This window comes from Gracilinanus agilis, chromosome 1 (genome assembly GCF_016433145.1).
Source record: "Gracilinanus agilis isolate LMUSP501 chromosome 1, AgileGrace, whole genome shotgun sequence".
NCBI lineage: Eukaryota > Metazoa > Chordata > Mammalia > Didelphimorphia > Didelphidae > Gracilinanus > Gracilinanus agilis.
The window spans coordinates 125,240,154-125,266,423 of NC_058130.1; the positions used below are offsets into that span (position 1 = coordinate 125,240,154).

At 34.1% G+C, this 26,270-nt stretch overlaps 1 protein-coding gene across 2 annotated transcripts in view; it reads right to left on the bottom strand.

Annotated features, from left to right (window-relative positions):
• Positions 1–26,270, bottom strand: part of RIC1 (RIC1 homolog, RAB6A GEF complex partner 1) — a 177,356-nt gene that overhangs the window by 61,020 nt on the left and 90,066 nt on the right. For both annotated transcript variants that reach the window (XM_044656642.1, XM_044656637.1), the window contains exons 5-10: positions 23,290–23,432; positions 21,787–21,923; positions 6,496–6,587; positions 4,147–4,235; positions 2,245–2,389; positions 496–544 (exon numbers count right to left, since the gene is read on the bottom strand). In XM_044656642.1, coding sequence (XP_044512577.1) covers positions 496–544; positions 2,245–2,389; positions 4,147–4,235; positions 6,496–6,587; positions 21,787–21,923; positions 23,290–23,432 — 655 coding nt within the window. The remainder of the gene's footprint in view (positions 1–495; positions 545–2,244; positions 2,390–4,146; positions 4,236–6,495; positions 6,588–21,786; positions 21,924–23,289; positions 23,433–26,270) is intronic.

A 26,270-nucleotide genomic window follows, 5' to 3' on the forward strand; every position in this document is an offset into this window, starting at 1 on the left:
TCAAGAAACCACTTTGCTGACTTTTGTCCCAGACCGAACCATAAACCCTCAAGCACCTCTTGATTATTTTAGACAGAATTAGCGAAAAAAAAAAAAAATCAAGTTTTAAGAACCCTTTTGGTTTTTTCAGATTCTCCTTTTGTATCTAGGTTACTTCCAGGTACCCTAGTTTTGGGCTTTTGTTATTTAGGCCTCCCACGGTCAGTATACCCTGTGGTTAGTACAGGTCCCAAGTGAGTGGGATAAAGCCCTTCTTCTCAAAAATAATTTTTTAATACTCTCTTTGCATTTTGTAGGTTTGAGGTTATATGGGGTTTCCCTGAAGAATCTTTCTACTCTACCTCAATTTCTTCCTACTCTTAATAGTTTTAATCAAAAAATTAAATGAAGAATTTATTTGGATTCTAGCAGAACACTAAATCATATAAACACCACATTTGATAAATCATAATCTAGACTTCTCACATTGTTGCTATTTTTTGGAGGAATATTTACCATAGAGCTGATCTTAAGAGGCTCCTTCTTGGTACCATCAGACCGGTAACTGAAAGGAAAAAAAAATTTCTTAGTATAGGATCATAACTTATGGAGAAAATAAAGGCTATTCACTATGAACTACTACTAATCCCTACTTTTTAATCTCAAAAGCTCTAGATATCTTCCAGTCTTTTCTCATTTTAATCTTCAGTCTTTGATGAAGAGTTGTCACCTTTTTTTAAAAAAAGAATTTACATAATTCATATTTTATAAAATAAGTTTAAAGTTCAAGCTTAAATTGTTTTAATAATTTTAAATTGTGCAATTATTTTGTCAGTTTACACAGGAGGACGAGAAGCTTTTTGCCCTGGGAACTGCATCTGGACTATGCACAATAAACTTTTAGTATTTACCTAATAGAGGATATCAGGGGTGAAAAAAAGCCGAGTTCCCTTTGTAAATACTTGTATGATATAATTCATATATTCCTTGTAAATATCCTTAGCACTATATCCTACTTAGCAGATTGCTTTCTCAATTATCTAGCCCGCTCAAAATTTTATTATTTTCTTAGCAACTAATTTATTCTGTTGCCTAAAAATACTCATTTCTCCATTCTTAGAAAATCCTTACCTGATCCTTTCATGTACTTAAAACTGTCATCCTATACATAATCCTACATCTCTTTCCCCCTCACAGCTAAACTCATAGAAAAAGATGTCTACTTTTTGACTACGTTCTTTTCTTACTCCCCAGAAAATCTGCTTTCCCCAAAGTTATTACCTATCTTTTCACAAATCTAACAGCTTTTTAGAAGTTCTTATCCTTTTTGACATCTCTGTAACATTTGACACCGTTGATCACTTTTTCTCCTACGATGTTCTTTTCTCAACTCCCATTCTGACAACTCTTTTTCTGGATTATCATCCATATTTCATCTTCTAAGTATGGAAAATTCTAAGATTCTTTTATGGGCCCTGTTTTATTTTCCCTCTCTATCTTTCTTGATGACCTCATAGTTTCCCTGGAGTCAATTATCATCATCATCTTTGAAGATAGCTCCAGTATTACATCAACTGGCTAATGGATTATTGACAGTAGATGTCCTATAGACATGTCAGACTCAAATTTCCTATTTCTATTAGGGGCATTATCATCTATTCAGTCATTTAGGTTTCAGAACTTTATGGTTTTCCTCAACTCCTTATACTTTCTTATCCCTTCTATCAATCAGTTGCCAAGTCTTTTCAATTCTACCTCCAAAGCATCTCTTGCAAATATCCTCTCCTCTCTATTCACACAATCATTATTCTAATTCAGACTCTTATCACCTCTTGCCAGGACTATGGCAGGTCTTCTAGTTGTTCTCTCTGCTTCTAGTCTATCCCTCTAATTCATCCTTCACACCAGTTTTTAAAAAATTACATTAGGCAATTTTAGGAGGTATGCTAATTCTTTGTCAGGGCTTAATTTGGCAAGAGGAACAATGATACTTACCTGTTGGGGTGAAATAAGAATTTTAAGAATTTAAGAATTAAATTTTAAGAATTTCTTGCTTGTTAGAAGACAGGTTTCTAGAGATACATGCCTTTTTAGATAATAAAGCAATGAAAAGCTCTAAGAAAATTACTTTAAAATCACTGTTTAGAAAAGTAGGAAAACAAATCAGTAAAGATATTCTCAGGATATAGGGTATTATTTTATTAGCCTTTTTAAAAATAGTCACAGTTATTTTGTCTAATATCAGTTATTAATTTATTCACTCACGCAAAATCTCCTCCAAGAGTACAAATCAACTGGGCACCAAATACACTCCATAAAGAAAGGCCTCCATATTCCCAAGTCACCATCACGACACTGTTATCAGGAGACCACTTGATCAATTTAACAGCTCCCGTTTTGTTCCAAATATCTATTAATAAATGTTAAAAGAGGGAAAAAGAATGCTTCCTAAATATACTTCCCATATATTATATTTTATATCTAAAGGATTATGATAGAATAAAGCAAATACTAGAATTAGAATCAAATAGTTTTTGCTCTGCAATTGATTATCCAAATAACCTTCAGCAAGGTAAAATGAACTGTATTGTTTCTTGAAGGTTGCCTTTTCTTTAGTGTGTATTATTCAGTAATATCTCCAGTTACCATGAAGGAAAAGCTCTAATAATATTAATATAAAATTTTCCTATAGCAAATTCAGATGAAAAAATTCTAGTTCTTTTTTCATCACAAAAGTTTTCTTCGTATCATAATTGCTTAAAAATTCTCTTCTTTAATGTCTATTTTTAACCATTTTAGTTAAAATTGGTTTTGTTCCAAAAGGCTAAGCTTCTTCTTATTAATTATAATAACAAAAGTAATTGCCAATTATTTACCATTGTAAGGTATGCAAAGCACTTCATATGTAGTGCCTCAGTTGATATGCACAATTTCTATAAAACATATCTTTCTCATAATAGAGACCTGTAGATAGATATTTAGGGACTCTAAAGATAAGATCCATGTGGGCAGCACATGCAAAATCCAGAGAAATTCTGAGTTCAAAACCCCAGTATTATTGGCATTGTTCTCTACTTGTCCAGGACGGGGATGTAAAACTAAACTGACAGGATCAAAGAAACCTGCTGAGTAAGACTTTAAGTTTAATGTAACTAATTCAAGCAATTATAGGGCAGCAAAGAGATACACATAACTTGCATATTTTTAATAATCCATAATATATTTATTTCCTTGTTTCAAACAAGTAAGAGCTCAAAAGTGATCTTCAAGATCCTGTAAATCAACCCTCTCATTTTATTTCATAGCTCCAGTAAATTCTACCATACCACCAGTCAGTGGATAAAAATTACCTTAAAAATAAATGGTGCATCAACTACCAAGTAGAGACCAAATTATTCAAGATCCCTAAGTTTTATCTGATTTTAAAAAATACATATCCCCATAGTCATTATATTCAGTATCATATAGGTAAAATTTATTTTAACACATAGCATGATTAATTATTTTTTTTTAAGTTGCAGCTTGGTTACCGTGGCATTTCTGTATAACACTGGGGTTAGGTTAGGTGAAATAAGTACAATGCAACAGTATATAAGGAACGGTGCCAGCTCTCAAATCATTTGCAAATGCCCAAACCCTCTCCAACTTTTCCATTCTTCCTATTTCCTTTCTTTATAGGCTAATCACTAAACTTAGGGTTAGGATTTAATGACATACAGATATAATGTGTGAAGAAAAATGTTCGAACCCACATGCCATGATATAATAGAGTTCTACCAAATATAAAATATTAGTTTAAGCATATCACGGGTGATAATTTTCTTTTAATAATATTAATGGACTTCAAAAAATATGATTGGATAAAAAGGTAGGCTACTCATAATGAGAATAAGGAATTATAGACAGCTAGGTGCCACAACATAATAAAACAACCAGAAATCCACTAGTCATAATCTAGCGATATAAATAAAAATTAGACATCATGGGAAACCCAGGAAACTAAAATCAATTCTACTTAGACTAAGAATACCAATGAGATCTCATAGTTATCAAAAGAATCAAATATTTTAATTCTAGTATAAACACTTCAACTGATGTCAAAAATTGAGCACAAGTTACAAAAATCAAGACCAGTAAGCTTTACAAATTGTATAAAAAATAACTCACCAGGATACTGTTTTGGTGTTAGCTCCAATTTGTGAGACAGCTGCATGGCTCCAGTAGTGTTATCTATTGTATAAACTTGCACAGATCCACTGGAAAGTAAATGATAACCTTTAGGAGGGGAGCAACTACACATGGAAAATTACACAAATTCAAATATAAGAAGTGACATTGTCATTGTTCACAAAATTAACTTTCTGGAACACGATAAACATGCATACTTAAAAATAAGGTACTTAACTTCAGTTACTTTACATTTATCTTGCTTCATTTTTTACATTCAACGTAAAAATAGATTAAAATATATCTTAGGATTGTAAACTGGTTATTTTTAATTTTCACATATATATTGGGCTTTACATCCATATATTATATACTATCAATATTGGCATTATCACCATAAATGAAGTGAGAGGATATAAGAAAGATGCAGATAAATGGAAGGATGGCTTATACGTTCTCATTAGAGAAGTAAACCAAGGAGTTGGTGGACTTTATAAGTGCACCCAAAGGCAGCAAAACACTTCAATTTGATGGGACACTGATCATATCTTGAATTGTAGTGCTCATGATGAGCAAAAGAAAGACTAAGATAAAAATAATTGCATAATTGTGACAAAATCTGTTGGAAATGATGAGAAAGATGACTATAGGCCATTCAGTTTGAAAAACAGAATTTTGAGATGCAAAAGTAGTGCTTAATGGAGAAGTTAGACTTAGATATAAAGACCTAAGAAGTATCTACATAGAGATGATAATTTAATACAGGGGAGCTGATAAAGTCACCAAGTGAGAGAATAAAAAGATGATAGCAAAGGGCCAGAAGTTTAATCATCATTTCTACATGGAAGGCTCCCAAATTTATACATGAAGACAATACGTTCTGAACTCCAGCATTATGTTAACAATGTTTTAACTGGAAAGTCTAATTATAACCTTAAATTCAATATGTCCATGATGGTGTTCAATACCTTTACTTCTAAAACTACAACATTCTTTGATGGCCACCTACTGCCACCAGCATAAATAGAAACTACTCGTTTTAACATTTAAAGTCTCTCAATTGCTCTACACTACTTACTGGGACATATTTCATTAATCCTTTACTCTGATGTAGCCAGAGTGGCCAATTTACTTCTTCCCAAACTGTAATATTCTATCTCTTGCCTTCATGCCAAAGACCAAGTTTTGTCTTATATGCCCAGAATATGTTCCTTCCTTAAATCTGTCTCCTGGAATCATTAGTTTGTTTTAAGGTTAGACTTAGATGATACTTCCTAAAGGAAGCCTTTCCTGACAGATTGTTAATGCTTTCTCCCTTCTTAGGTTTCCTAATATTTATTTTCCTGATACTGTTGCATCCCTTCCCAAGTAGAAGAGTTCCTTGAGGACAGATAGCGTTTTTTACTTTATCTTTACATTCTATGATAGGAACAATGTATTGCACATAAAAAATGCTCATATATCTTTGAAATGAATGTAGTCCAGATTCTTCTTTTACAGATAAGTACACATGCCTAGAGAGATGGAATGGCAAAGGTCAAGAAGCAAATTCCTGTATCTTCCCTTAAACCAAAGACTTCAATGAATTTTAAGTCCTATTGATGTTGCTCTGTCCAAAAATGCAGGTCAGAATGTGTCACCTTCCTTCATATCCCATCTAGCTCTCTACCCAGGCCTATGGCCAACTTTCCTGCTGCCTTGTGAATACTTCTCCTTCCATTTCCATTTCTTTCCATGCATTCATACTCTTGCTCTGGGAATTATAATAAAATCAATAGAACGATTGCTTTTTGAAGAGGGTATGACAAATGACTATGCTATTCATCGGCTCAAAAGCCTTGAGACTCCCCAGACAAAAACTCCTTTCCCTGTATAGCATGGTAGAACTAGTCAAGAGACTTGTGGAATAATTTTTTTAATGGTTCAAATCAAAAGAAAAATGTGTAAGTAAAAATGTCAAAGAGTACCAAGAATTTAAAAATTAGTGGTTTAATATCTTTAATATAACTATGTGGGTGGGTGGAAACTTATCTAAATAGTTATATATCTAAATCTATATATCAGTGAGCTACCTTTAAGTTGCAGGAGAAAGTTTACAGTTAGAATCAAAAATTTTAGTGAATCGCTACAAACAAAACTAGAGTAATAAAAAAAACTTGGATATTAATTATGTTATAATAATATCTGATATTTTAAATCAGCAAAAAATTTAAATTTTTAAAAGAATACCTTACCAACAAATAAGAATGCACTAAATACAGTTTCATTTATGTTATTACTTATGATATGGTATATTCAACTAAAAGGTAAAAATTTTAGCAAAAAGTGATTCTTAAACATAATGCTTACCTAACACAACCAAATGCCATCAGTCTATATTTGTTATTTACTGCTACACAAGTTCCATCCACAACATCTTGTGCCCAAACACCACGGAGCTGCTACAATAGAGAAACAGTTTGGAATTAAAATGTGTTCTCAAAGATTTTATATCAACAATGATTCTATTTCATTAAGCATGCAATATATTCAAATCATATTTGATTAAACAAGTTCTATGACTTATTTCAGGGTATAGAATCACATAGTATGAGAAGGCATCAAAAAAGTAATAACCTATATTGGTGAGGGGAGCAATCCCACTGAAGTGCTTTCCTAAAGTGCCCTAGTATTTAATGGGTTTACGTCAACCCTATCTATTTATTGAACAGTGATTAAGTATCTATTTTATATAAACCAATGTACACACAAATGTGCATGTATCCAAGAAGAGAGGATAGGGCCTGAACCCTAGCAATTACTAAAGCTTCAAGAACTAGCAGCAAAAACCAGATAACACAACTATCCTTTCCATGGAGCTGGTCAAACAAGTCACCAAATACTCAAGGTGGCTGTAGATAATTGTTTGAGTGTGCTAGGCAGAGGCAAGAGCCACATTTAAAAGGGTGACAGTATGAGGCAATTAATGATATGGAATTGCACAAACATGTATGTGTAAGAAACTATCCTAGTTTCAGATTCTCATCATCTCTTACTTGGATTATTACAGAAGTCTCCTAATTGGTCTTCTCTCCTCCAGGCTCTCCCTTCTTCTAATTCAACCTTTATATAGCTCCCAAAATAATATTTCTTAAGTAAAGCTCTGACCATGTCACTGCTTTGGCTCAAAACCTTTTTGAGTCTTTAGTCCCTCTAGGATAAAATGCAAGCTCCTCAATTTAAATCCTCCACAATCTGTTTTTCCACCAACCTTTCCAGATTGATTTCTTATCACTCTCTTTCACATGCCCAGTGTTCCAGCCAAACTTGCCATTCCACTCCCCTTTTCCATGCCAGTCCAACTCAACATTCATGAAAAGTGCTTCTTCCTCACCTTTCTTAGCATAGTAAGGGGCTCAGGAAAGATGCTACCTACCATTAGAAGTCTGTTTCCTCCAAATTGTATGGGTACTCTCCCTTTCTCAAGTTAATTTCTATAAATACTTATCAGGGAACATGTTGCATCTCGTACCATCCTCCTTGCCCCAATGAAATATAAGCTTCTTGAGGGAAGGGACTATTCAGTTTTTGTCTTTGAATTCCTATGACCCAATAAATTACACATTTAATACATATTAGGTATTTGAATGTTTATTAAATTAAGTTGAGTTGATATAGAACCTATTTTCAAGAGGCTTATGACTTAAGAGGGAAAAAAGGATATATATCCACAAATAACTGCAAGGTATAAGTGAAAAAGAGGTCCAGACAAAATGCTATGAGAAATCTGAGGGAGTACAGAGGAAGGTTCTAAGATGTCAGCAAAGGCCAACTGGAAGAGGTGCATTTGAACAGAACTTCAGAAAAGGTTGAGACTTCTGAAAAAGAATGGAGATGTTAGAGGAAGGGAAGAAATAATTCTAGATATGAAGGGTGACATGAACAAAAACATGGAGATTATAAAGAATGGAACCCTGACATCAAAGACAGCATAGTAAGAAGTAGATAGATAATGTCCTAGAGTTCTCTTCCACACTAAATCTAAGACAGATTTAGGCAGAGGATCAGACTGAGCAGAAACGGGGGAAACCATAGTGAGCCGTTTTTAAGCCTAGGTCAGTATAGAAACTGAGAGGTCTTCAGGAAGTAGATAGGGGGTCCAGCTAAGACACAAAGAGCCTTCCAGGAGTATCAATCAATCAGTAAAGATTTATAAGTTGCCTACTATGTGTCAGCAACTGTGATAAGTGCCAGGGAAACAAAAAGCAGCAAAAGACATTATTCCCTTCTCTTAAGGGGTTCACAATCTAATATATACAAACTAGCTATTTTTAAAATAGGAAATAGTTATTAGTGAGAAGGCACTAGAATTAAGAGAGGTTAGAAAAAGCTTCGTGTAAAAGATGAGATTTTTAGAAGGGACTTAAAAGAAACCAGGAAAGAGAATAAGTGGAGTTGAGGAAGGAGACTGCTTGAAGTATAGGGGAAAAGCAGTGAAAAGGTTCAGCCAAAAGATGGAGTGTCTTCTTTGCAAAACAGCCAGGAGGCCAGTGTCACTGGACCAAAGCAAGTAAGGAATAAGACTAAAAAGCTAGAAGGGAGCTAGGTTATGAAGGAGCTTTGAATGTCAAAGAGATCATTTTGTATTTGTTCTTAAAGAAAACAGAGAATCAGTGGAGTCTTTTGAGTAAGGGAGGGATTAGGTCAGAACTGTGCTTTAGGAAGATCACTTTAAAGCAGTGATGGTGAACCTATGGCACATGTGCCAAAAGGGCACACAGAGCCCTCTCTGTGGTCACCTGCCAGAGTTCATTACTAGAAAGCCAGAAGGACTTGGGGTCAAGTTGCTCCCTTCCCCTTCTCCATGCATTGGAGAATACATTCTTCACTTCACCAGTCCCTCTGCCCAGCAATGGGCAGTGCTTCCTCCCTCCCCTATCTGGAATAAGGGGGAGAACCAGGGAGCTGAGGGGAGGGAAAGGATTTGGTATGGCACTCAATCTCGTGGGTGGGGGTAAGGTTCAGCAGTCACTCTCTAAAAGGTTCACCATCACTGCTTTGGTAGCTGAAGGAACAATAGTTTGGAAAATGGAGATCTAAGGCAAGCAGACCCAATCAGTAGGCTATTGCAATAACCAAGGCATAAGATTGATGAGGGCCTATTCTAGAATGGTGGCATGTCAGGGAGTGAAGGGGGCTTATCCGAGAGATGAACTCAACAAGCCTCTACAAAAGATGAGAGAGTCAGAGAGAAGAAAGGGGAGTTGAGGATGTCAGTAATTGGCTTGAAGGGACTGGGAGAATAATGTCATCTAAAATTGGAGATCAGCAGAAAAGCTGGGGCAGGACAGATTTGAGAATTATAAGCATAGAGATTATTATTAAATCCATTGGTGCTAATGAGGTCACCAAGTAAAGTAATAGTTCAGAGGGAGAAGAGGATATAAGAACAAGGACTAAACCCAAGCCTGAGGTATTTAAAAGAGCAGACTTTGATTAATCAGGACCTGTGTCTGATGCTGTGGATTGTAGAGGGAACAGGAATAGTTGACAAATAACAACTGTGTCCTGCTTTGACTCTGGGAGGTGGCCTTCATTCACTAGCCTTGCTTTACTCAGGGCTACTATTTGGATGCTTTCACAAGAGCTTTTAGTTTTTTAGGTCTACTGGTTTTTGTGTTGCCTATAGGCATATACATATTCCATGTGCCAATGGTGAGTGGAATTGTCTTTGCCAGTGTTTCTGTATGTTTTTTGTTTCTATCCCAGGATAGGATCCCTTATCTCCCCATGATAAGCAGGCCAGGGTTAGATTAGGTGAAGCAGAGGATTTCAGGATGCCTTTTCTAGGCCCTTCCTCACACTGCAAGATGAGCAGTGTGATCTTTTAAAAAGTCTGCTCAAAACCCCCGGTGGGCTGCTGAATTCTACTGTTGCTTTGGTCCACTGAGAAGACAACTCTATGCTCTGGGGCCGCCTGTGTGTAGGAATGTGACTATACTTCCCAGTATATCTGCACTTGCTGCTTTATCATTATCATTTAACTGTTGCCACATACTTTGAGACAGAAGTAAAATTTTTTAAAAATGAAATAGTAAAATGTGAAATAGTATGGGTGATGGGTTTTTGACTTGAACATAAATTGGACTTAAATGAGGCAAAGAAGTCATCAGTTTCACTCTCTTTTCTAGTTTCACTGAAGTCCAAAGGTGAGATGAGTCAAGATGACTGATGATGGCTCAGAATGTAGTAGATGGCATTGATATCTTTGATGTCTGACCAAGCTCTAAGCCAGCGATGGCAAACCTTTTTAGAGATTGAGTGCCCAAACTGCAACCCTCACTGCACATGTGAGTGCCCCCCAAACCCTGCCTTATCGCAGACAGGGGAGGGAGGAAGAGCTCCGAATGGTCTGCTGAGAAGAGGGGTGGGTGAAATGAGAAATGTCATCAGGCATGTGTGGAAAGGGGGAGGGGAGCAGCTCTCTCTGGCATGCTCTGGCACATGTATCATAGGTTTACCAACACAGCTCTCTACAGCACCTGTTTCTGCTGCTTTCGTGGCCCTTTAGAATAAATTGTTTGCATCAGTCTATTCCCACTGGGGAAGTCCTCATTTGCTTGGGGGCTGTTGATTACTCTTAAGCTGGTTTATAGGCCTTCTGCTAAGAGAGTTTTCCTGGGGTGTGGCCCCACAGAGTCATAGATGAGAGTTGGGTGGCAGGTGGACATCAATAGAATCAGTAGAAAGCAGCCCTGAAAAAAAGGCTCAGCAGTCTTCACATGACAGGTACTAGTCTTTCCTGAATAACCTGTATATCTCTAGAGGGACTATAGGAAAACAATAACATTAATGCACTGTTGGTTAAGCTGTGAACTGGCTCACCTATTCTATAAAGCAATTTGTAACTAACTATGCCCTAAAGTTACTAAACTGTGCATAGTCTTTGACCTAGTGAGACTACCACTAAGCTATACTCTAAAAAGATTAAGGAAAGAAGGAAAGGACCTATACAGACAAAAATATTCATAGCAACTCTTCTTGTGATAGCAAAGAACTAGAAACTAAGAGGGTACTATTAATTGGGAAATGACTAAATAACTGTTATATAAATATAACGAAATGCTATTATCCTTTAGAAATTATGAAGAAAATTGTTTCTGAGAAACCTGAGAATTTACAAAGTTTTCCTTACAGCAATGCTAAAGTAAGTATTATTGAGTATCATTATTCCCATGTTAAAGACAAAGACACTAAGGCTCAGAAATGGACATTTTTACCAGTCATAAAACTAGGAAGTGTCAGAACTAGGATATAAACTGAGGTCTCAACTCCCTAGCCCAGTGATGAGCAAACTTTTTAAAGAGGGGGCCAAAGGAAAGGAAATGCTCATCTGTCAGTCTCTTTCTAAGGCAATTCTTTCAAAGTTTCATTGTATTGTATCCTACTCATTGTATTCGTCAGATTAGGAATAATGTGGACGGGCTGGATAGAACATTTCAGGGGGCCACAGCTGGCCCGGGGGCCTTAGTTTGCCCATCACTGCCCTAGCCAGTGCTTTTTCTATTACATGCTGTTACCTATAAACAATGGTATAAGGGACTAACTCGAAAGGATAGAAACAAGAAGATCAATTAAGAAGCCAAAGTCAGGGTCTCAGAAAGTAGAGATAAGGATCTGAAGAAAAATAGTTGAAGTGTAAGTTAGGAAAAGATAACATAGTGATAATATCAGTAGTACTTGTTACCTGAAGAACACAGCAGTCTCAATGTGAAAATAAAAGAGCTTTAATATTTCACATAAATATCTATGGTTTTGATTTATACTTGTCATGCAGATTAAAACCCTTGTAGCAAACTAGACCTAGGAACTCTAAATTGTGACTTATTAAAGTAGGAGTCTGGGTTAGGCTCCTAATGATAACTAAGACTAACCCTTTATTTTGTAGATAAGGAAACTATAGCTTAGGTAAAGTATCTTATTCAATATCACACACAACTATCTAGTGTCACAGATAAAAGAGAACTAATCCCCTGACTGGAGCTCACAGAAAATATAAACAAATGTGGTAAGCTCTGGATAAGCTCACAAACATGTGAATAAGGTCAGAATCTGTGATTTCACTGATATGGGAAACTCTTAAACTAGGACACTGCATCCACCAGTGCAAGTTGACACCTTTACTCCAATTTATAACCTTATAATTATCCAGGGAAGAATATATTTAACAAAATCAATATAAATATAATAGAACAAAGACAATATTAATATATGGTTATCTAAGTTTGGAGAAAGTAAAGATAATTTAGTGTGGTAGGAAAAAATGCTATTCATGTCTACTCATATAATGAGCCAACTCAGAATTTCCTTACCATCTCATATTATAAAAATAAGGTTAGAGATGTTCTACAAATTTAAAAGATGCAGAATTTTCTAAAATTGAAGAATTACTAAAAGTAGATGTTTTATTGTCCAAGTATGGAGAAAAAGAAAATTAAAATAGCTATTTTAGAAATTCTTTTAGCTCCTTTTCATAATTAAGAGTAGACTAGAAAATAAGTTTGCTATGGTTATGAGGAAGAAATATGCAAAAGTAAAAGCTACATAGTGCTACAAATAAGTAGCACAAATTTGTTTTTTGCATATTTATATTGGAAAGATGGGTTTAAGTACATGAAATTATTTAAGCCAAATTAATATTTTTTAAATATATGCATATATTTATGACAACTTCTGTCCTAGGTTTAAATACTACTATATCCTGGCTGTAAACATGGGAAAGTAATTAACCTTTCGCCTCTTGGAGGTCCCATTTAACTCTATTAAGACCACAAGTTTGTAAAGGAACTAATATGCATTGTCAGAGAAGTCTCTCACTGGGACATATATGAATAAAGTCAGAGAGCTACATAATTTTTTATAAGCATACCTTACAGTTTCCTTGAGCCTGTACAAACTGAACATAACAGATAATAGCTCATGTTAAAGGGCAAGGGAAAGGAGAACAACTTCCCATTCTAAGGTCTTTTTGCTGCTGAGAATTCATGAAAATGTTTCTATAGGTTTTACAACAGTACTTCAGGTGACTGGCATAGTCAGGCCACCTTAAAATGTCACTGAAGTTTGAGAGGTAAAAAAAACTAGTCTCTATATGGGAAATAATTTACTGCTTAAATAACAACTAAAATCTAAGGAAGGGAAAAGACTTAAGTATCTTAAAGAAAAGCTTCTCTTCTCAGCACTTTTATATCCCTATCATCTTTGAAAGGATTTGAGCTTCAGAATGAAATAAGGTATAACCCTAGAACCTAACTTTTCTTTTCAAGGGTCAGGTAAAATCTGGTTTAAGTTTGAGCCAATACTTTGCATTTCTATAGCACTTTAAGGTTTGCAAAGCACTTTACAGATATCTCATTTTTTTCTTCATAATAACCTAGGAAGTAGTGCTATTATTCTCCATTTTACAGAGGAAGAAAATAAGGCCAATAGACTGTACCCCACATAAGCTACCTGGTAAAAGATATTGAGATGATGATATGATATGTTTATATATTATAGCTGTTTTAGTAGTTTATTTCCATACTAGATAGTGAGCTTCTTAAGCAAAGGGTCATGTCTTATTTAAGCTTTACATTTCTCTGAGCTTCTAGGTGCAAAAAGTTCTCTGAACTAGCTTTTTAATAAATATTCGTTAGGGAACATCAAATTATAGGGAGATGGCAGTGTGCCAAGACATGGGGGAGGGAGCCCAGATATCACTGGAGCTTAGAAACATACCACTCTAAAAAAGTAAGTCACTTGTAGGAATCTTAAGAGGGATCCTTGTCAGACTTTTGTGGAGACTCTGGGTTAGTCAGGCTAGAGTAAGTAGAAAATAGCATGTAGGCAGGATTAGAACATTCCAGGAAGGTGGAAAGCAAAAGCCCCTTCATATTAGGAGCCTACCTTCCAGGGTTCTAAACCAGTTTAGCTGAGGAGCATGGTTGTCTGAATCCAGCTCTTAGAGAAAAGCTTTAGGCAAAATCCTGCATCAGCAATCCCAGAATCCTGTGACAGTTGTGACTGATCCAAGAACAGGCCCTGCAGCTTACATTTGAGGCAGATGAGATGAGATGAGCAAACTAAGAAAAACTCTGAATGCCATTAAGAAATACCTTGGTTGGAGAGATGCCCAGGGGTAAACCCCCTTGGGAGTGACCTCACAACATATCCATGTAAAGCCTCAGAGAAAAAAATGTCCTGACCACAGGGACTGCAGGAGTGCCTAGGAGAAATGAAACAAGAGATACAGAATGGAAAAGCTAAGGAATGGCAAGGAAAGTTGTCACTTTGTAAGAAATGGTAGAAAACCTCACATAAGAACTGAATGTCCTGAAAATCAGAAAACAGCGCTTTATTGCTGTTAAGACATATTTCAAAAGATGAGGGAGACTAAAAGAAGAAAATGTAAGAAATATTTTATCAAAAATAAAATCTGAATCTCATATTTCAAGAAATTTCATGGGAAAGTTTCCTAGAACTCTTAGAAAGAGGACAAAGTGAAAATGGAAAGACTCGATCCATTGCCTCCTAAAAAGAAACCCCAAAAGAAAACAAAATCACTATGAGCAGCCAAAAAGAACTTCAGATTCCAAGAAATCACAATAAGCATCACCAAGAAAGATAGCTTGAAATACAATATTCCAAAAAGCAAGGACTAAAAAAGCTCAACCCAGGAAAACCTATCCACCAGAATTAAGACTACTCCAAAGAGAAGATTAAAAAATAAAAAGGCAGTGGGGCTCTAATGTGCAAGCATTTCTGATTTAAAAAAAAAAGTCAGAACGATTGGTGTTTGGAAATGGAAACACAGGCACCAAGAAAAACAGAAAGGCAAACATATTTATTTAATTGAAAAGGAATATTTAGGGATGAATTGTTTACATATTGATAGGGGGATAAGAAATAATATCTTCTCAGAATTTATTATCTTTAAGGATCATAGAGAAAGATAAAAACGAAGAAATTCTGTGGATAATTTTGTTCTGTTTTAATTCTCTTAGGAAAAGACGAAAAAAGGAGGGACAGTACAATTAGGGAAGAAAGGGAAGAGGAAAGAGAAATTAGAAGAATATGTAGTCATGGAAGAAAGTTCAGGAGGAAGAAGAATTCCATAAACCTCACTTTCATCTAAAATGGTAAAGGAATATTGAACATAATTAAAGACCCACATACATAAAGATATAGGTGTAGAAATGCATTAAATTTAAAGGAGAAATAGAGAGAAGAGATAAAGGATAGATGAAATGGGCTCTAAGAGAGAGGGTTATGTAGGTATGGGAATGGTCATCATCAAAACAAACTCAAATGTTGGAGAGGAATATAAAAGTAGTAGAATAAAAGGAAAAAAAAGAAATAGTAAAATCCTGGGATTAAGGGCAGTATAACTAGAAGAAAAGAGTTATAACAGAGAGAAAATAAATTGTTTCACATAGAAGATCACCAGTGTCAAGCAAACTCCCTCTTTTGTCATTTTATTTGTAAAGAGAGGGGTAACAGCAAAAAGAGGAAAAATTGAAAAAGGACAGAATGTGGAAATTACACAATGAACAATTTTAACTAACAAAGTGAATATGATAAACTCGCCCATGAAGTGGAAAAAAATCTACAAACAGATCTACAGAACAGAAGATAAATTTTGATAATATGTTGTTTATAAGAATAAAAATAAACAAGTAAGATGAAGGGATAGAGCAGAATCTATTATAATTCAGCTGAACTAAAAAACAAAGAGTAGCAATCATAATTTCAGATAAGGCTATAGTAAATATAGAGATGATAAAAAGAGATGAGCAGGGGAAATTACATGAGAAAAACACCAATGATAACAAATACATATCAATATTCGTCTCCCCACCCTGACATTCTCCAAATAGTATAGCATTTAAATACTTAGAAGAAAAGTTAAATGAAATGGAAAGAGAAATAAGACAAAACTATAGCAGGAGTTCTTTCATGTACTTTTTTCTGACCTAAACTAAAAGATAAACAAGAAAGAAGGTAAAAACCAATACTTGGCAGTAACTGAATAGGAACAGCTGTGTATAGTATACTGTGTATAATATAATGACCATATATTGGCTCATAAAGACATCATCAAAAATATGAAAAGATATCCTTCTAATCTATTTAATACAAATATGATCTTGATAAATAAACTTGATAATCAGGAAAAGACAACACAGAAAAAGAAAACTATTGAACAATATCCCTAATGAATATTAATGCAAAGAATTTAAATAAAAAATGAGCAAGTAAGCTACCCTAACACAAGGAAAGATCATACAAAATAACCACATTAGTATTTATAATAGTAAAGCAGGGTTTATTCAACATAAGAAATACTTATAAACATAATAAGCCACGTCAATGAATAATTGAAGAACTATATGATTATAATAATAGATGAGGAAAAGGCTCTTGACAATATCTAATACACATTTCCATTTTAAAATTCCAATGGAACTTTCTTTAGTAAAAAAATCTAAGTTTAAAAAACATTAAGGTAATAGAGAAGAGCCAGAGGACTTCCAAAGATGTCCATTATCACCTGGCAATGAGATATTATATATTGCTATACTACTTAGCAATAAGACAAAAAAAAAGAGATGGAGTAACAAGCATAGGAAAAGAGGAAACAAAATTTCCACTTTTGCAGATCTGGTGGTGTACTTAGAAAATCTTAGATTCAACCAAAATTAATTGAAAAGAATAACTTCAGCAAACCTGTAGGGATATAACATGAATCCATATAAATCATTAACACTATTACCACCAAAATCAAGAAGAGCTAAAAAGAAAAATTCTATTCAAAATAGAATTCTGAATAAAACTGATATTTGGAAGTATATATACCAATATTCATCCAAGAACAAAATACTCTTGTAGATTTAAGACCTAAATAATTAGAGAAGTATGCATAGGCTGATCTGATATAATAAAAATGACAATCTTGTATTCAAGCTGCAAAAATGACAATTTATGTATTCAAGCTGCACCAAAAGAATATTTTATGAAGAAAAATAAGGAAATTCATATAAAGAAATAAAAGGTCAAAAATATCAACATTACTGAAAAAAAGGCAAAGGAAGGGAGTCTTTGGGAGTATTAAACTCACATGGTACAATAACATAGCTATTACTAAAACAATCTTGGTATTTAGTATTAGTAGCTAGGTGATATAGTAAACAGAGTACTGAACCTAGAAGGGGTAAGACCTAAGTTCAAATTCAGTCTTGGACATTTAATAGCTGTTTCCTTGAGCAAATTACTTAATCTCTGTCTGTCCATAATTTCCTTCTTTGTAAAATGGGGGTGAATTTTAGCACCTACCTCTCAAGGTTGCTGTGACAATAAAATGAAATAGTATTTCTAAAGCATTTTGCAAACATTAAGTCACTAAGTGTCAGCTATTATTAATATTATTTTTAAAAAGAGTTCAATCAGATTAGGTACACAAAAAAGGAAGAAAGGAAATAAGCAGTATCTACTTTGTGCTAAATGCTTAACAAATATTTTATGTTCATAGCAACTTGGGAGGTAGATGCTATTATTATCTCCATTTTTACAGTAGCATAATGTTTGATAAACCTAAAGATTCAAGTTACTGGGTTACTACTATTCAACAAAAATTGCTACAAATGTTGAGCAAGAGTTTGGCAGAAATTATGTTCAGACTAACACCTCAAAACATACATGAAAATGTTATATGTAGACACATAAAAGGTCACCCAAACAAATCATAAGCAAGGAAAAATCTATCTCCAAGGTTGCTATAAGGATCAAATGAGATAATATTTGTAAAGGACAGTACCCAGCAGATAGAAATACACTTAATTTAATGTTTTCTTCTTTGTGGACTTAATCTGATTGTACCGTCTTTCTTTCTATAAAAACAAAACAAAACAAAAAAACAACAACAAAAACCCAAACCCTTATCTTTCATATTAGAATCAATACTGTGTATTGGTTCTAAGATAGAAGAGTGGTAAGGACTAAGCAATAGGGATTAAGTGATTTGCCTATGTTCACATAGCTAAGAAGTGTCTGAGGCTAGACTTGAACCTAGGACCTCCCATCTCTAGATGTGGCTCTCAAAACACTGAGATGCCCAGCTGCCCAATGAACTCTCTTTCTTAATCATAATAGCTAACATTTATTTACTTAGTGCTTTTCAGATCTTAGACACTGAGACAGTTCATGGCTAAACAAGCAATAAAGTGGATTACTATCCGGAACCAGCCGGATTCAACTATGGGGTGTTCGGGAACAGCCACCTGAGAGACCATAGGGGAAGAGAGGGGAACCATGCACGCAAGAAGACAAGGAAGTCTAATGGAACATGGCCCGTTTATTGCTGGTATAGGGCAAGAATATATATGTTCAGGGTGAGGGGGTTGGCGGTCGGGATGAAGAGAGAAAGGAACAAGTAGTTACGAAGCAGGAACATGGAAAAAGAACACGCAGTTATGTGGAAAGTCTGGAGGACGTTTTGCAGCTATGCCTCCGCCCATGCGGGGCTCATAATCCATATCGTTCTTGAAGGGTTACTATTTTTATTTTATAGTCTTGGCTCCTAACAATTCCCCCTTTCTTTATTTTTAAATGAAGGGCATAATGACTAAGTGCGCTCCTTTTGACCGTTGTTTCCTCCAAGTCTATACCATTTCTCAAAGCACCTTATGTTTCCCAATTGATCCATAGATGATATTCGCAGCGACGGCCCCTGTCTTAGGCTACACAGGGGGAGTTACTCGACCATCAAGGGTCGAGGACCTGTGCTATTCCCGTCATTGGGTTACCATCCTGTTAAAATGTAGATGAGTATCGTGAGGTTGTTCCGCGTCCGTTATCTGAATACGATGGCATTGAACCGTAGGAAACTTATCAAGGGCTGAGTCGACGTTTGATTTAATGAATTTGGTTAGACATTGGAAAACCCAAGGGCCAAAAGTAAGAGCTAATATAAGAATGAGAAGTGGTGTAATAATAGTAGGGATCAGAGTAGATAGCCAAGGGGAGTTTTTAAGGAGTGTATTAAACCATCCTTCTCGTGCCTTGGCCTCCCTCTTCTTTTGAGCTAATCGCTCTCGTAATTTTGCCATGGATTCTCGGGCAATACCGGTATGGTCTGCATAAGATAAAAAGGAGAATTTTGATCATACAATGCTAAAAAGATTTTTAATAAACAAATCTGCTGTTAAAATTAGAAGGAAAACATGTAACTCAGAAAAAATTTAGAATCAAATTTCTCTGAAAATAATCTTATAAAAAAGATATTTAATGAACCTATTCAAACTTATAAGACTCAGAGGCATTCCTCAGAGTATAAAAAAGTCAAAGGCTATGAATAGGCAAAATTCAAAGGAAGAAATCCATAGGATCAACATTCATGTGAAAAAATATTTCTAATCATAAATGATTAGAGAAGTTCTATCTCAAATCCATCAGATTGGCAAAGATAACAAAGGAGGAAAATGCCAAAAGCTGAAGTGACTATGGGAAAACTGATATATATAGTAGTGGAATTGTGAATTAGTTCAGCTGTTCTAAAAAATAATTTGAAACTACGTCCCCAAAGTTACTAAACTGTGTATATACCCTTTGATCCAGCTTTATCATTATTAGGTCTATGTTCCAAAGAAAGAAGAGTATACAACTAAGTAACAAAGTAGAAATTCTGAGAATTAAGGAAAATAAAAAGTATACAATTATTTTCATTTGATAAATGAGAATGGGCCAGGGGATAAGGACTTTCATTTTTCCTCTAGATTAGATGCTTTTGAGTGGCACTGAATAAATTGTGTGATGAATTGAAGACTAAATTGCACAAGTTCAACTGTGTAAAAAATTAATCATATTTTCCCTGTTCCAAATGACTATCACAGGTTTCTTGTCTCCCCACCATTCTGTTACCTTTCCTTTATAGAAGAGCCCTAGAGTAGCTTTTTACTATGTTATTGAGAAAAGCTAACATCCTATCTTCTATCAGGACTATCAGTGTCTCTTACTGGCCATCATGTGCACACACTTACTGCTTTTTATATCTTGGTTCATGCTTCTGCTTGAAGAGATAAATGAGCTAATATTATCTTGACTCCAATGATGATACTAATCACAAGCTGATGATTTAGTTCTAAAATATTCATCCTTGTCCTCCTCCCCAATCTAACAAACTGTTTTCCTTTAGACATATTCTGAAACCCCACTCCCCTAGTAAAGGTTTTTCTAACTGAAAAAGAGTTAAGAAATTTTCCTTGGCCCATGTTTTCTCAAGGAATATTCCTTTTCATTTACAAAGCTATATAATTATTCCTTTGCTTATACATGTAAATATATTAAACATATGTCCAATATTTGTTCAACTGTTAGAGGCATGGATAGAGTACTGGGCCATGGAGTCAGGAAAATCTGATTTTAAACCCAACCTTATATATTTCCATTCTGTGAGACTTTGGGAAAGTCACTTAACCTCTTTGTCTCATATTTCTCATCTATAAAATGAGAATAATAATAATAGCATTTAACCTCCCAAGGTTGTTGGAAATTACAAATTCACTATTTATAAAGTATTCAGCACAGTGACTGGCAAAGAGTAGACAAGTAATAAATGTAGGTTCTCCTCCTTAGTTTAAGAATTTATATCCATCTACCTTGATTCCCTCTTATACTAACTCCACCAAGGACAAAGCCTATATCTAACTAGCAATTTATGGATGCTAGGCTAATACCATGATGAGAAAAGTGCTCAATTTTTTAAAGTTATAAAAAACTTGTATAGATCTGATCATTTAATCCTAAGGATAAGAATATAGTTTACTAAAAAATGCTGAGTATGTACCACATTCATTAAATGTTCTAATGACAAAAATGTATTATTCTGACTGATAATAGAAAATGTTAAAAAGCAGTATCTAAAATCATACTTTGGTTAGTAGTTTAGAATTGAATCTGCTAAATTTTGAAACATTTTTGAGTGCTGAGAACCATAAAGTTTTATATACTTTAAAACTATTCACTCAAATATTTATTAAGTACCATTTGGTACTTGGTAAGACATAGACATTCTTTTGTTCTTAATAATTTATAATCATAATGTTATATGATGAGACTTCACTTTTCTATTTTTAAGCTTGGATATTAATTGGAAAATAACATAATTTCTACAGCCACAAATATTAAATATCTATTTTGTATAAGTATGAGAATAATTATATAGTGCTTAGAAAAAATTGACTGAAAGAATAGTACTTTATATAAATTTTAAAACCAAAGATTTAATTTTCTATAAATATTTTAATAGATATTCATAATTACTGGCATTTAGCTCTTTATAAGCTGAGAGGTCAGCAAAAATCCTCCTTTTCTCCTCTAATTTACTAGGAAAAGTAAATCATCATAAGTAGATAATTTAATATTCTGCCTATTTGCAGTTATTATAATTTAAAATGCGTACTAGGTTCATTAAGCCTAAAATCATACATGATGAAATAAAAACTACTTTAAAATGTTAAAACACTTAATCTTTAAAGGGGAGAAGGGATGCCTAGATATTTTGCCATTAAGGGCAATATTAATGAAAAGAAAATGAAGTTTGGCCTCTATGTAATAAATAAGCCATACCTCAGCAGTAAATCTACTTGACATTGGTGTAATGAATCCAACTCTACCATCATTAAATACAACAGCAAACCCATCAAGTGTAGCACAATATTCCATATCTTTGATGTGCACATCTTCAAATCCCAAGAATGAACCTGCTAATGAAAAAATATGGAAATGAATATTCATAATAAACAATGCTCTCATAGTATTACTTGGAAGATTGCAAGTTTCTTATATGCAAACGTATATTTAGTAATTTAATAAAACTGAGTAACTTCATTTTTAAGAACCCAGCGATGGAGAAGGGGCTTAACAAGCTATGGTATTAGTTACAATGAAATATGACTATGTCATATGAAATGATGAACAGGAAGAATTCAGAGAAGCTAAGGAAGGCATATGAACTAATTAAAAAAGTAAGCAGAACCAGGAAAATAATAAATAATAAATATAACTTCAACCATGTTAAGAGAAAGAAAAAAATGAGACTGAATGCTATGCAGTTATAATGATCGAATGCCCCTGAAAAAAAAGGGAGAAAATAAACCTTCCTTCTTTGCAGAAATATAGGACTAGAACATTATAGTCTGAGTGTTATTTTTGCTATACTGCTTTCTCCCTCTCTTTTTTATTAATTACAAGAGATGACACTCTGGATAGAGGGGAATGGGAAAATAAAGATAATAGGAAATAAAAATTGATAATTTAAAAAATTTTACTTTTAAGAAAAAGCAAAATAAATATCTCAGATTGAACTACATTTTACTACTGAAAAGAAATCAGTATTTGGCAGTAAATTGACATAGATAACACCTTGCCCTTTCAATTATTTACCATTATGTTAGATAATACCTCACATACATTAAGTTAGCAATTAGTTGGGGTTGGAGTGAGAGACTGATAATGCACAAATGATAATGTGGCATGGAGACAGAAAGAGAGGGAGATGTGAGAGGGGCCTTAGACTGGTCAAAGTAAAGTGAATGCTCACCAATCACAGTTCAAGACCACAGGAGTGAGAGCATAATGTTTGAGTGGGAGGTGAAAGGTGGAGTGTAAGCAATATGAAACCCAAGTAGTTGAGAATATAATAGTTCTGAAAAGTAATGTAACAATTAAAAGACAAAGTCTATATATACCCTTTGACATACACTGTGATTAATGAAAAACTGATCTGTTTGTATAGTATGTTTATAGTTGACCCAAACACAATAGAAAAATATGCAAATAATGCAAATGTCCATCAGCTAAACAGACTTTTATAAATTAAGATGGATAAACACAGGTCTGTGTAGAAATAGGAAGATCTATGAAAAGTAAGAAAATTCTAAAAAACCAACTTGAAACATAAATGATTAGTTAGGTATAGATATGTTTATAAGATGATATGGAAAATATTTTACAATCTGTTATTTGTAATGGTTGTTTTACTATATGGTTACTTAAAATCTCATTTTTTTTTCTAAAAAACAATTTTTAAAAGTAGATTCTTCTACTTCAGACATAGAAGGGTATAACTACCTCGAGATGACTGCAAGTCTACTGAAAATGGTACTGTACAGAGATTGATGGCTTTCCTTCCATTTGTCATCCCTTCCCAGTGAATAAGATGAAGTAGTCCATCAGATGTAGCAACCAGAAGATCCTCCAGCATTGATTGCAAACTGTATGGAAAATAATAATTTAGAATCAATGCTTTAAAAATCATAAATTCACTGAGATAGTATACAGATCTTCAAGAATTTTTATAAATTCTCAAATTCATAAAGCAATTTAAAGTGATATCTCACCTAACTGGAATTCAGAAGAACCAGAGTAGCAAAAAAAAAAAAAAAAATTACAAGTCCAAAGAAAAAAGCTCATACATTTTGCTGGTAAAACAGCCATTCTGGTCAAGCGTCTACTTACTCATATGCACATATAGAAAATCTTTTTTAAATTTTATTTTTAGTTTCAAAATCTGTCCCTCCCTCTAACCCCTTCTTCACCTTTCTGCAAAGGTAAGAAATATGAAAAACATTCATATCTATAGTTTTAACAGATAGGACAACTGCTTTCCAAGCCTATGATTTAGATATAGCAAACAGGATAAGGGGCTGCTAGAGACAAATATATAAGCAACAATGAGAAGAGGTTGCATAAAAGTAAATGAAAAGACAAAAAAAATTGATGGCAGAAAGAAAAAAATTGTAGTCTAGCATAAAGTTTGTAGTCACAGTGTGAGTACAATGGAAGGAAAACTAGATTTGGAGAGAGGGCAGGATTCTAATTGTAGCTCTTCTGTGATTCAGTAGGAGAAATCGTTTCCCTCAGTTTTCCAGTCTATAAAATGATGGGTTTTAACCAGAAGAGGAATATAGATCTCCTCAATTAGACTGTGAGCTCCTCAAGGGCAAGGACTAACTTTTCCCTTTAGCAAAGTGTCTGGCATATACTAGGTGCTTTTTATATACATGCTTACTGACAGATCTGGATCTGAAAAGAAATCTCACCTAGTCCAACTTTGACATTTTACCGGTGAAAAAACATGCCTGGAAAAGTTAAGTAACCCATCTAAGATCACATAGGTAATAAATGACAAAGCTGGGATTCAAATTCAAGTCCTTTGACTTGAAGCGCAATGCTGTTAAGATTGTATCTAGTTGCTTTTCTTGCAATGACCAGAACTCATTAGGATAGTGTGGGGGGAGTTTCAATGGTGAAGTCAGGGGCAACTGAACTGCTGCATATCACAGAGAAGGTAAAGTCACAGTTTAAAGAGAAAGAAAATATGAAGGTTTAAAACTGTGTAATTTAAAACTCAAATAGTTGATGGAATAAACAACCTTATCAAAGTTCATACTGGTGAAGAAGAATTTGCACATTTAAGTATTCAAAATTTACACTGGCTTTAGATGATTTTGGAAAAACTTATGCGAACTGATGCAAAGTGAGAACTAAAAGAACATTGTATACATGTTCTTTGACAGCATGTTTATTTACTGAACAACTAAAAATGACATCACTTTTAGCAATATGGTGATCCAAGGCCTAATGATGAAGAGTGCCATCCACCTGCAGAGAGGGAAATGATGAAATCTAAATGCAGACCAAATCAATCGATCCACCTACCTACCTCCCTACCTCCCTACCTCCCTTTCATCAAGATCTCTTCCACAAAATGACTAATATGAAAAAGAATTTTACATGACTGCACATGTAGAATCTATACTAGATTGCTTGCTATCTCAAAAGGGAGGAGGAAGAGGAAAGAGGAACGTGGAGCATTTCAAACTCAAAATAAAAATAAAAAATGAATGTTAAAAATAAAATAAAATAAAATAAACATTCCATTAATAAAAATAAATTAAGAGAGGAAAAGGATTTGGCATAGTAAAATAAATCTGAGTTTAAAGAAAGTATCATCGACCTATAAATTATATGTTTATTAACCTCAAAAGTCACCATATTACAACAGCATGATCAATAACATTCATAATGCCTGGATCTTTTTTGTTTCTTGTTAAAGAAGTCAAGGAAGTGTTCAGTATAATTTAAGATTTCCATCTAAAATGGTGACTTAAATGGATTAATAATCTCATGGATTTTGATTGGGTGTACTTAATATAGGATTCACAAGGTCATATGAATTTAGATGAGGAAACTCCCTTCCCTCCATATATTTATTCTCATTAATATTTGGTTTCCTTTGTAATCTTATGTATTTAAAAACATTATAATACTGAGAAGGGATCCATAGGCTTCACCAAGGTATCTGTGACACATAAAATGGTTAAGAATTCTTCATCTAAGCCAAAGCCTTCATTTTACATTTGAGGAAACTGAGAAGTCTAGAAATCACATACGCCATAACTAAGTGAGTAAGGATTTAAAGCCAGGTGTTTATAATGTAAAATTTAAGGATCCTCAAGCCTGGAAGCTTATGAGATAGTCCCTTCAACTATCAAGTTACCTACTATCAAACATGACTTTGTATTTGATTTGAAAATATTTTCTATTTATATATGTATGTGTTGTTTCCCTCAGTGAAATGAGTTACTTAAAAAAAATGACTACTAACTAGTTTTTCCCTTCTGCATCCCTAGTAATTGGCATAGTCACTGGCATATAGCAAACTAAATGCTTGCTGAATAAATGTTCATTACTTTAACTGAAAAGAGAATATCAGTGAACCTTCTGAGTTGAATGAGAACTGTATTCACTCAGTATGACTCATTTAGAGTTTGTTATGAGTCTTTGGCTTTTATTTTATTTGCTATTAATCTTTGTGGTATGGAACAGTATTTCATAAATCTACCAGCTAAACTTACCTTTATTTTTTTTTAAATAGCTGTCTGAATTGATTCCCAATTTTCTTAAAAGGAAACCAAGCTGGGACAATTATCTTTTGTATAATGACTCAGCCTTCAGGAAAGCAATGGGTTTGTGTGTGGGTCAGTCAATAAGAATTTATTAAGTGTTATTTATGCCATTAAGTGCAGAGGCCAAGGTTCTAGGTTAAA